Below are 12,306 nucleotides of genomic sequence, written 5' to 3'. Positions count from 1 at the left end.
CTATGGTAGACAATGGCAGCAGGGGAAAAAAAAAAAAAAGGAAGGAGGGGAGAAAAAAAAAAAAAGGGAAAAAAACCCACCCCTGGCTACAGCAATCAAAATGGAAGTGGATTCCCCTCATCTCTATTTGCTCTGTCCTCCATCTACCCCTTCTTTTCTTCTCTTCAGCCATCCCTCCTGCTGGCAGGTGTAATCTGCTCCCCTTCACACCTTGTCAGTGGATGACTATGTTCACTGTGATGGCCAACTAGCCACAAGGGAACAGCATTGCCACTGTCTGCATTTAAAACCAGAGGTTGGCATTTTGCTCCCTCCAGAGTTGTCCCCAAGATGGGCTGAGCGAGGGACTGCGATATCCCGCCTCAGTCTGTCAGCGCTGATCAAGATATGATCTGCACGGTGAATCAGAGCTCATTTATTCAGAATGTGGAGCAATGACAAAGCTACAGGCATGGAAATGAGGGATACTCACATTAAGTGCCATCGGTCACGCATTTAAAAGCCTAATTGAATAGAGGAGATTGATAAAAATGTGTACCCTAGCTGTCATAACACAAACAAACCCAACCTAGCTCCCCCATAATAAAGGCCAAACATAATGATTCATGCTATTACAGCTCATATTGCAAATTCAGGTAAAAGTGCATGTGATAATCACCAGCCTTTTTTTTTAAACACACATAATATTTCCATTCTCCAATATACTTCAGTCACCTATACTGCGCACATATTTCATTTTAGCGACACAAATGCAGGAAGCATTGAGTTTAAGATGCATCTACAAGTTCCTGATACCAAATGAAAACCCATCTGTAATTAATTAGTCTCAGTTTATTGAGGCATCAAGTTGCAAAGGGGGAAACCGGTGAGATCCATAAACAAAAACAGCTGCAGCTGATACATTACAAAGCACGCTCATGAGCAAACAAGTCAGCCAGACAACCAGCCAATGTAAATACCGTTTTGAAAAAGTACAGCTGACCTGAGCTTAATAACCCAGAAGTCATTTCCGTATTTGTAACAGGTTTTGTTTACAGACACACACCGGCGACTGTCACCTCAGCTTTCGCTGCGTTAAGACGGCTTGTCGTGCCGCTGGTGGCATATGCCACCATTACTAAAAATCCACAGATGACTGAATAGTGCACCACAGGTCAGTCGACAAAGATAATTACACCACTTCAATGGACGATTGGTTAACATAATTACACCATTTTAAAGTCCATTTCCTACCGTCGTCACAGTTGCCGGGCTTCACCACATCAATCCTCTTCTTGTGCGTGCAGGAATCTCGGCGAAGTTCACACTCATTGTCGTAGGTGACGCCATCGCTTCCGCACACTGGGGAGAAGGCCTCGCCTGAGCACTGCGGGCACTCACACCTATTCTGGACACACCGGGCACCCATGGCACAAACAGTGCTGCCACATGTTTCTGTATTAAACACACAGCAGAGTGGCAAGCCGCAGCACGACTGGTGAGTTATTTTGATGCATCTCAACCACACAGACATTCAAAGTCATCTCTGGAATATGTTTTTAAATAGGATTTCTCTTTTCCTTTTCTATTTGTTATGCATGCTGCTTCCCCTTGTAATATATTCCACTTTTAAAACATATACAATAGATGCTGCCTGAGTAATTTCCCATCTGAGAATTCAGTTTGACAAGTTTGCTCTTATTTGAACTGCCTGCAGTTTTATGAGTTTCCTGATGGGCACTATTTTTACATGTCATTTCCATAGTTAAAGTAGAGCCAGAGGAAAGAAATATATCATGTAGCTCAGTCTTTTACATATGAATATCATGCACTTTTCTAGCCTAATATCTAATCACCAATCTTTCCTTTCATATTTATACTAATAAGGACATGCTAAACATGACATACTGTAACGACTGGACACATACTGCATAAATGTATGCATTACTCACTGCATTCTCCCTGGCTAACCACTCGGAGGTCCATCTGTTGTTTGCAGGCCCGCACATGCAGCTCACACTCACTGCTGTAGGTGGTACCGTCACTGCCACACACAGGCTGGTTGGACTTGACACACTCCGATGGACACACACACTGCTTGGTCTGGGCATCGCAGATTGCCCCAAAAGAACAGTTGGCACACGCCTCATCTAGACGGGGATAAGAAAACGTGTGTGCTTCAGGTATAATTACATAACCTTGGTTGTGAGGTCTGACTTTAACAGACACAGTGAGTTTAGAAAATATTGAGTTTCTTTTGCATTGCTCATATTAATGCATGGTAGACTCAAAATGGATTATCTTATGTCATCATTATGCATATGCAGTGCAGTGCTTTTCAACTCATCTCACTTCCTGACGATGCCTGAAACATCACTTAAGTGGATATAAAATTGCAAAGGAATGCTTTTCTGCCTACTACACATCCTTACAGTAGCTTTGCATGTCATTTAGTCTTTCAGCCACAACATTAAAACTACTGACAGGCGAAGTGAATAACACTGATTATCTCATTACAGTGCAATGTTCTGCTTGGAAACACTGGGTCCTGGCATTCATGTAAATGTTACTTTGACACATACCACCCGTTTTGAAATTGTTGGAGACCAAGCTGGTGTGGTGGTAAGCAAAGAAACAAGAATTGCACAAACAGAGAAAAAAAGTAAAAACTTGCAGTAAATATATTTTAGAGTTTACATTACAAGCTAAATATATGGAATGATGATTTGGAGAAATCTTCGCGGGGTATTGGAAATCAGAGTATTGCAAATGCTGGAGATCTTCTTCAGATGGTAATTACACACCACAGATTTGTTCAATACAAATACGCACTCACTGGACACTTTATTAGAACAGCCTTAATTCTTTGTGGCACGGATTTGTGCCTCAAAGTCTGAGATTATTTGAGATTTGTCACATGGTGCATTACCCTGCTGGAAGCAGCCATAAGAAAAGTTATAAAGGGATGGACGTGGGCAGTAACAATACTCAGGTAGGCTGTGGCTGTGTGTTTAAAAACAATGCTCGGTTGGTACTAAGTGGCTCAAAGTGTGCCAAGAAAATACCCCAAGAAAAAATATACAAGGCAGGCTGGATCCAGGCTTTCATGTTGTTAATGCCAAATTCCATCTGAATTGTGCAGCAGGAATTGAGACTCATCAGACAAGCCAATGTTTTTCCAGTCTTCTGTTGCCCAGTATTGGTGAGCCCATGAGAGCTGTAACCTCCGTTTCCTGTTCTTGGCTGACAGGAGCGGCAGCTGGTGTGGTCTTCTGCTGCCGTAGCCCATCTGCTTCAAGGTTTGACATGTCGTGTGCTCAGAGAAGCTCTTCTGAATACCTTGGGTGTAATGAGCGGTTATTTGAGTAACTGTTGTCTTCCTATCAGCTCAAAGCAGTCTGGACACTCTCCTCTGACACCAACAAGGCATTTTCAGGCAGAGAGCTGCAATTCTCTGTAAACCCTTGAGATGCTTGCTTGTGGAAAATCCCAGCAGATCAGCAGTTTCTGAAATACTTAGAGCAGCCCGTCTGTCATTACCAACCATGCCACATTCAAAGTCAATGAATTCACCTTTCTTCCCTCTTCTGATGCTCGGCTTGAGCTTCAGCAAGTTGTCTACATGCCTAAATGCACTGAGTTGCTGCCATGTGACTGGCGGATTAGATATTTTGCATTAACAAGCAGTTGAACAGGTTCACCTAATAAAGTGACTGGAGAGTTATGTAACTCCTGCAAAAATAAATTGTTATGCAAATATAACAGACAGTGCACTGAAGGCTGACAGAGCACTGAAACAGTCTGGGTAGAGGTCAGAGTGACATGTGAAAAAATGATTTCAAAAGAAGTTCCACTAGAACCAAAACTCTTTCTACTTGGTTTGTTTCTCGAAGAACACAATTACAGCTGAAAAGAACAAACGTTTAAAAAAATAAATAAACCTCAGCTTTTCTAAATGTCAAAAAGATAATAAAATAAAGTTGACATTTTATATGTCCTCTATTTTTGATAAGGCTTATGTCATGAATATGTCTCTTTTTGCAGTTTTCTCATGCAGGATGATTATAAGAATTAAGTATGACTCAGGTACATTTATATTGAAGAGCAACAGGAAATTCTTGGTTTTCTCCATATAACAATTCTAAATGAAGAACTGGCGTAAAACATTAGTAAGAGTCTACATGGGGTACATTCAACTGATTTTAAATAATATAGAAAGTCACACACCTGCCTTTTAAAGTTGTCACAGTCCACCTGTGTGTCAGAGGTAAAAACCAAGCCATGAAATAAAAAATAAAAAACTCTCCCAGACAGAGCCCTACCACAGCACAAATCCATGGAGGAGGATTTTAGAAAAGATGTTAAAGTGCATAAAGTTCCCAGGAGCACAGTGGGTCCCATCACTAAAGAAATTTCAAGCCTCCCAAAACCACTCTTTCTGGAACTGAAACTAAATAGCTCAACACAATGAGCTTTGAAAATTGTCACCAAAAATAGATGAAGCCACCAGAAGGTCATACACCTCTCCAGCACTCCATCAATCAGGTGATCAGAAACTGAAGCTAGTCCTGAGTCAAATCCACAAGAGGGCCTGGCTAGAGTTTGCCAAATTACACTTAAATCATTCTGAAAGCACGAAGGAAACGATTCTCTGGTCTGATGAGACAAGAATTGAGTTCTTTGGGCTGAATACCAATTGTTGTATGTAGTGAAAGCCAGGTACTGGCTACTCCCATCCCTATGGGAAGCATAGTGCCAGCACCATTTTTTTTTTTTTTTTTGGGAAGCTTCTCAGCAGCGGATGCCGAAAAGAGCTAGTCTCAACTGAGTGTGAAAAATCGCACTTTCCTGTAAGATTGTAAGGCTAATGCCCCAAAATGTGCTGCTTTTTCACTGCTTTTCATTCAGAATCCGGCTGAGGACATCTGTATTTTCTCACCAAAAGACAGTGCTGAGATACCCGAGGAAAGGCCAAGAGAGCTTTTGAAAGCTTTCATATTAGTTTGAGGATTTATCTGGATCATCTCTCGACTGATTGAGTGAGACGAAGTTTCTCTCAAAAGAAACGGCACGGCAGGCTCGGATATGCTCAGGGTGCTAACTGAGCGCACGTGGGGGCATGAAACAAATGAGAAGGCAAATCTAAGACCTCATAGACAGAAAAGGCTAGTAGCATAGACACCTTTTCCTCTGACACCAATTACACCAGGAGGATTGCATTAGCACAGCTCACTATCACATTCAATTAGGGGCAGGCTAATACCCACCGCTGATTTAGCACTAATTGAGAGAGGCGAGGCTGGCCGCTGGAACCCTCCACATTATTAATCTGTTTATTACTCTTTTAGAGCCATTCATTTCCTTCATCTCTCCATCTAGTGAAGGCATCCACTGCCTTCTTGATTAACAGCCTTGACTGTGAAGTGGATTTGGCTAAAAATGTGGCACTTTATGTACATTGCATTGCCTGCGGGAGCCTGTAGGAGCAAATGTTTCACTCTGTGCAGGTAGAATGGCCAATTCTATGAAGACATACTTAAATTAAACTGCAAGAGCAGGACATTCAGGACAAGTGTTTATGCTAAATCGATGTGTACTTTTGACTATTATTCAAAGTCTGGCCATCTATCTTGACTTTCAGTCTGGGAACATCTTAGTGGACATCTGTGACATTTTTCTACAAATGATATTTTTGCCTCCAAAGCTGTTGCAACAGTTTTTTGATTGCTCTGACCTTTTGCAACGTGTCACTTTTCCTGTGCAGGACCTTCAAATGATTTTGCTGTCGAAGACCTGACCAGCACAGACCAATTCGATACGCTTGCTGCTGTCGCGGTCACAGACGGCAATCCAGGCCTCAGTGTCAGCGGCTAGCCTCACTAATGCACTTTGTTTATAGGATGGGAGCAGATCCCTGCAAGTTCCAAAATCTTGTGGAAGCGCCACATTTCCAGCCATAGTTTTAGAATGGGGTGTCACATAAGAGTGTAATGTTGGGGGTACATTATTGTTTTGTCAGTATTTAATGACTCAGCATGACAAACATAACAATGAAGTGCACTGATATATATATATATATATATATATATATATATATATATATATATATATATATATATATATATATATATATATATATTCAGTGAAGAATCTCCCCTGCAAGGATTTTCTATGACATAAAATAAATAAACATAAAATATAGTAAAGGAGGGCTGCTGTGGTCGTTGCTCCTCTGTGGTTTAGGCAGCTATAAATCAGGAAGTGGAAGTGGTGAGTGTTGTCCTTTATCAGGCCCTGTGTCCTGATAGTAGCCTCGCTTCTTTATCAGCTCCTGCCCCTCGCACCTGGCTCTCTGCACTGCCTGATCCTCCAGACAACATGCATCACAGACAGAAGAGGAGGGGAGCTTCAGTTCAAAGCCAGCAAAAGAAGGGGGGGGATTGTTGCCATTACTGATAATGGTAGGATGTGTACTTTTTTGTCATGTCTGATCTCTGATTCAGTCATCTCCAAGTCTGTCATCACCATTTCTGAGTTTCAGTGGTTTCTGGAGGCAACCTCACAGCCATTAAAAGTTCAGAATTTAAGGTGAAAAGTCTGGCTCGCCATTATGAAACACAGACATGACAATAAAGAATGAGAGACATTACAACGGGGGATCTTTCATCTCATGCAAATGCCTTTCAGGTGCACTACTGCAAGGGCCTACAAAATATACAGTATAGCATTGATCTGTATCCCAGATCAATGTGAGATATTTTAAAGCCTTTTCTGATAAAGAACTTTACACTAATACTAACTAAATTAAAAATAATAGCTTAAAAGTCAAATAAAATTGGTTCTGCCTTTATAGCAGGCCAATGATTCATGATTCGGGCCAATAAAGACTTAAAAATGGCACCAGTCTCTGTCTCAAACACAGCTGCCAGATTGATGTTTTGTGAGTATGGAGATGGGCTGATGGGCTTAATCACATTTGGGCAACCATTTAGGCAGCACTGGCACCCAGAACAGGGGAGTTCGAATGATTTTTGCATGCTGTTTATAACAAGTCTGGCAACGAGGTGGGTTTTCTTTAGGCTCTGGCTGAGGTACACCAATTTGGCACATGTGAAATCTACAGTATGTTTTTAAGCTGTCTGGAGATGCTCGCTAAATTGTAACATTGGTGAGGCATGGAGCAAAAGCCTCAGGTCAAGTTGAACATGGCTGCATGCTCTACCACGTGAGCCACCAGTTTTTGGCACCCAAAGCTGGCATACTCATTTATTTTAGAAATGAGCAAAGTCATGTTGTGCTTTTTAACAGCACAACATGACTTATGAACTTTGACTTGATGAGACAACAGATATTTATGGGTCATCTCCTTATACAACCCTAATTCCCCCAAAATTGAGATACTCTATAAAATCTAAATAAAAGCAAAATGCAGTGATCTGCAGAGCTCATAAAAAGAACCCATATTTTGTGAATTTTTGGCAGCAACATGTCTCAGAAACCTGGGGCAGGGTCATGTTTACTACTGTGTGGCATCCGCTCTTCTTTTTAACAACAGTCTGTAAACATCTGGGAACTGAGGAGAGCAGCTGCTGGACCTCTGGGAAAGGAAGGTTGTCCCATTCTTGTCTGATGCTCAACAGTCTTCTTTGTTGTATTTTCCGTTTCATGATCTGCCAAATTTTTTTCAAATGGTGAAAAGTCTGGACTGCAGGCGGGCCAGTTCAGCACACAGACACTTCTACTGCGAAGTCATGCTGTTGTAATAGATGCAGTATGTGGTTTAGCATTGTCTTGCTGAAATATGCAAAACCTTCCCTGAAAAAGACATCATCTAAATAGGAGCGCATGTTGCTCTAAAACCTGTATACACCTCTCAGCATTGATGGCGGCTTTCTAGATGAGCAAACTGCCAGCTCCATAAGCATCAATGCACCCCCAGAGATGCAGGCTTTTGAAGTGAGCACTGATAACAAGCTCGATGGCCTCCCTCCAGTCTGGAGGGCACAGTGTCCATGTTTTTTTCTGACCACAGAGCAGTTTTCCACTTTGCCTCAGTCCATTTTAAATGAGCTTTGGCCCCAAGGAGACAGCACAGTTTCTAGATCATGCTCACATATGGCTTCTTCTTTGCATGACAGAGCTTTAACCTGCATTTGTAGCATGCACAGTGAACTGTGCTCACAGACAGTGCTTTTTGGAGGTGTTCCTGAGTGATTTCCATGACAGAATCATGACAGTTTTTAAAGCAGCTCCACCTGAGGGCCTGAAGATCACAGGGCTCGAATATTCACCAAAGATTTCTCCAGATTCCTGGAATCTTTTCATGATATTATGTACTGTAGATGATGAGAAGTTCAAAGTCTTCACAATTTTGCATTGAGGAACATTATTCTGAAATTGTTCCACTATTTGTGGATGCAGTTTTTTTTTTTTGCAGATTGGTGAACTTCTGCCCATCTTTACTTCTGTGAAGCTCTGCCTCTCTAAGACGATGTTTTCATACAGTCATGTTACTGACTTGTTGCCGTTTAACTTAATTAGTTGCAAAACGTTCCTCCAGCTGTTTCTTTTTTTCCAGCCTTTTGTTGCCCGTGTCCCAACTGTTTTGATACGTGTTTGTAATACGTGTTGTATGATATTCTCACATATTTCTATATTTTCCCTTCACGTCTTCAACTATCAAAAGAAACCTTTATTCCTTTGGCTGAGGACCTGCAAATATTTTGTCAAGGTCCCCTTGAAGTCACAGGGACCTGATGTTAGCAACTTTGCACTTTGACAGTTTCTGTCGCTGTGTTTGGTTGAAGTGTTTGTGGATTTGAAGGTGAGAATGAGGAACAAGGGCAGGTTGGTAGAGAAGTGCCCTTGAAAACCTAAAGAACTGACTCATTGAAGAAAAACAAAACAAAACAAAGAGCCTCCAGCTTTACAGCATTTTTTTTTTTTGGATTTTCCTACTGGGGGAAAACCTGAAAATTGCAGCTGAGGGGGGTCTGGGTTGAGTATTGCCTCAGGATTAAGAAGAAAGAAGAAGGCTGCTTTGTGTTTTGGAGGTCTGTGAACATGCCTGGGTGATAACAACTCCCCTGTTGATGCATGTCTGGCCAGTACACTATTAACTCTGCCCCCCCCCCCCCCCCCCCCCCCCACTTTCTTCGCGCCTCCTCATCTTATTTACCTCCATCTCCTTTCCTCCCAACATTTATCACATTCTCCTCCCTCTTTCCTCTGCCCTCTTTTATTTCCTCTTTTTCTCTCTCACTGCCTGCCTGTGTGACCTATATTTCTTACTCAACTGAGAATATCATTTCCAACACCTGTGGGAGGAAAAAAAAAGGGGAAGTTGTTATTTCCTTTTCTCAAATGATTCAGGCACCTCTGCTCTCATCTGTTTGGGTAGTCAACATGAATGGGCTTTTTTCTTGGGGTGACTGATATTCAGCTGGGGGGTCTATTAACCAAGTGTACCTCTTCCAGCCGCTGTTACAAGGTGGCCCGCCACTCAAATGCGTGAGGAGGAAAAAATCTCTGAATAATAACAAATGTCAGTCATATTGCTATCAGGTTGCACCTGAGCCATATAGATAACCACTATGTTTCCAGCCCGGAGGGATAGAAATGAAATTATGTCTGGGCCCATGAGAGGCTATAAGCCGCACACACATGCACACACAGAGCTAAGTACGCAAGCACAGTTAAGTTGCCTGTTGTGGCACTTCTCTCACCCCTTACACTATTGCTACCCTCACAGCCTCACCTAAGCTCCTACTTTTGAGCCTGGTAGCCATAAATATGACAGCTTACAGCTTATAGAGCATTTGGGCGGAAATAACAAAACGGCAACAGTAAACAAATGTGCCCTTTCCTTGGTGGCTATTTAGGAAATCATATAAATGAAATATTGTGAAGGCCTGCAGCACTGCACAACAGTCTTGAGCCACATCTCATTTCTTTATCATTTTGGTAGGAAAATGGGGAAACAGGTGCAGCGATTTATTCAAAAGTGTGCAAACATACATAGAAATACAGCATATAAGGCAAAAATAGAGTTTTTACAAGTCTAAGAAGCTTGAAAGTCAAAATCTGGTGTGACCACCTTTGTTCTCCAACACAGTCTGAACTCTCTCAGGGAGCTTTCTTGTCATTTCTTTAAGTAGTGTTCAAGAACAGTTCTCCAGGCTTCCTGAAGGACATTCAAAGCTCTTCTTTGGATGTTTCTGCCTTTTGTTCTGTTCTCTGTCGAGATGGGTCTGCCACTTCTTCTTTTGTCCTCCACTTGTCCAGTTTCCTCAAAACACCACGCTGATATAATTTATGCTTAAATGATTCATAGATCAGCGTTAAGTGGCTTAACAGACAAACATTGCTCCTAAAAATGATCAGGTACATGGACTGGATTGAAAAAGCTGCCAACGTCCAAAGAAAAACTTTGAAAGGAAGCCTGGAGAACAATTACTCAAAACTACTTACTTAAAATTGGAAGCAAAATATAAAGAAATATGGGGTTGCTCAAGACTTTTGCACAGTCTATATATTTTTTAACTCCAATTATCACCAGTTCTGCTGTGGTTCTGCAATCCAAAGGTCAGACCTTCTAATTTGATTCACCTTCTTTGCTTATATCTTTAACAGTTAATTCCTATTCTTCCAACTCCACCTGAAGGCAGCACATATTGTCTCTCTCCTTTTCTGCTCGGTGAACATGTATAGTATATTAGTGGAGGGAATAGCCGGTGATAATTAGGTGAGATAATAGCTTAAGTCAGTCAGTTGTTATGGTGCTGAATAAAAGCCCAGTAAAGCTGTGCAAACAGCCCAGAAATAACCCACATTATCATCGCCATCATTTCTCGGGCCGGCTCGCGCTTGGCAAGCCAATGCCTCAGCATTTTTATGGCACCATTGCGCTGACGCAGGCCTGTTCCTCTGGGAGCCAAGAACCATCCATAGTGCTGGATTACACACAGGGCCCCTCAGCCCCGCCAGCTCGCCCTGCCTCTCACTTTTTAAAATAAAGACTATTCATTACCGCAGAGGGACTCCGAGCCGACAGATCTGCTGTCTACCTGTGGCGCGGTGCGCAAAATTGACGTGCCTTCCCACCGACTGAACACTGCTTCAGATCTATTTCTCGTTGGTATACATCCTTACACGCTGGAGTTCAATTAAGAGAAGGCTGGAAGGAAAGGATGACAGATGCAGTACACAGAGAGGCAAAGAGTCCACATAGCACCTCTCCAGGTACTAACTCTGTCATTTTCAGTACACAAAAAACTCAAGCCATGTTTTATTAAAACATTTAGATTCATTTGTACAGTAACCCCCCCCCCAAAAAAAAACACCTTAGGACAGTGAAGTACAATTTCCTAACACCAAACTAATTCTGCTGCATTGATCATTGTGCTAACTGCTCATCTCACTCACAAATACTGTCCTGCAGAGGCCGACAGATTTTATTGTTACTGTCCTCAAAATATGCAGGAAACAAAAAAAATCCATTGCATTAAAATTGAGTTACACAGAGAGTCAGGCCATGGGGCTAACAGCCACTGTACTTCTGCCCAGTTTGAGTAAAAAGTGAATGACTTGACTTGTAGACAAGCAAGAATACTCAATAACCAATTAGAGTCCATGGGAAAATTGGCCTTCCAAAATGGCATTAAGCCACTGAGAGTATTCACTGAGTGGGTTTACCAAGCTGCAAAAACCTGTCCATATGGCTGTGTGCCAGCATAGTGGGTATGGAGATATTTTTACCACTTGAAGCTCTGCTGTCGCTGGTATACTAATGACTAGCTGATACTGCAGCAGTGCAAGACAAAGCCAAGTGACTCATGTAGCCAATTACAGGAAAATATGCAGCGCGCTCCGTTTCATCGAAAGCAAAGTGCATCTTCACTTAAAGGTCAAAACAGGCAAATTGAAGTTGCGGTCTTGCAATAGAAGCGCTGATGAAGAGCACGAAGGAACAGATAAAGAGTAATAGACAAGGGATGGTGAAATTCATCAGTGTGTTAAGTATTGATTTGCCTTTACTGGATTTGGAACGGCCTCCAGTGGGCTCACGCGTGAGCATAAATTTGTTTTTTATGTGTTAACTGTTAATGTCTGTGGATTATAATTTTGCCTCTCAGTATTGTGGCACTATTAATTAATTATCAAAATTATATTCCAGGGAGAGATCCCTGTGTGTGTGTGTGAGCTGTGATTCACACCATTTCACAGTCATTTCTCCACACTATAACTGCCTGCACGCGGCAGTGTGACCATACGAGCATGACGTTAATTTATTACTGAGATGTAAGTATTTTTTATATTTGTTTTTTT

General features: G+C 41.9%; 1 protein-coding gene across 4 annotated transcripts in view; it reads right to left on the bottom strand.

The window, feature by feature from the left end:
• Positions 1–12,306, bottom strand: part of agrn (agrin) — a 286,862-nt gene that overhangs the window by 58,138 nt on the left and 216,418 nt on the right. For all 4 annotated transcript variants that reach the window (XM_030732751.1, XM_030732752.1, XM_030732753.1 and 1 more), the window contains 2 exons: positions 1,932–2,129; positions 1,234–1,434 (listed from right to left, as the gene is read on the bottom strand). In XM_030732751.1, coding sequence (XP_030588611.1) covers positions 1,234–1,434; positions 1,932–2,129 — 399 coding nt within the window. The remainder of the gene's footprint in view (positions 1–1,233; positions 1,435–1,931; positions 2,130–12,306) is intronic.

Source organism: Archocentrus centrarchus, chromosome 7 (genome assembly GCF_007364275.1).
Source record: "Archocentrus centrarchus isolate MPI-CPG fArcCen1 chromosome 7, fArcCen1, whole genome shotgun sequence".
Taxonomy (NCBI): Eukaryota; Metazoa; Chordata; class Actinopteri; order Cichliformes; family Cichlidae; genus Archocentrus; species Archocentrus centrarchus.
The sequence above is the reverse complement of the archived record's forward strand: the minus strand, read 5'-3'. Positions and strand labels throughout refer to the sequence as shown.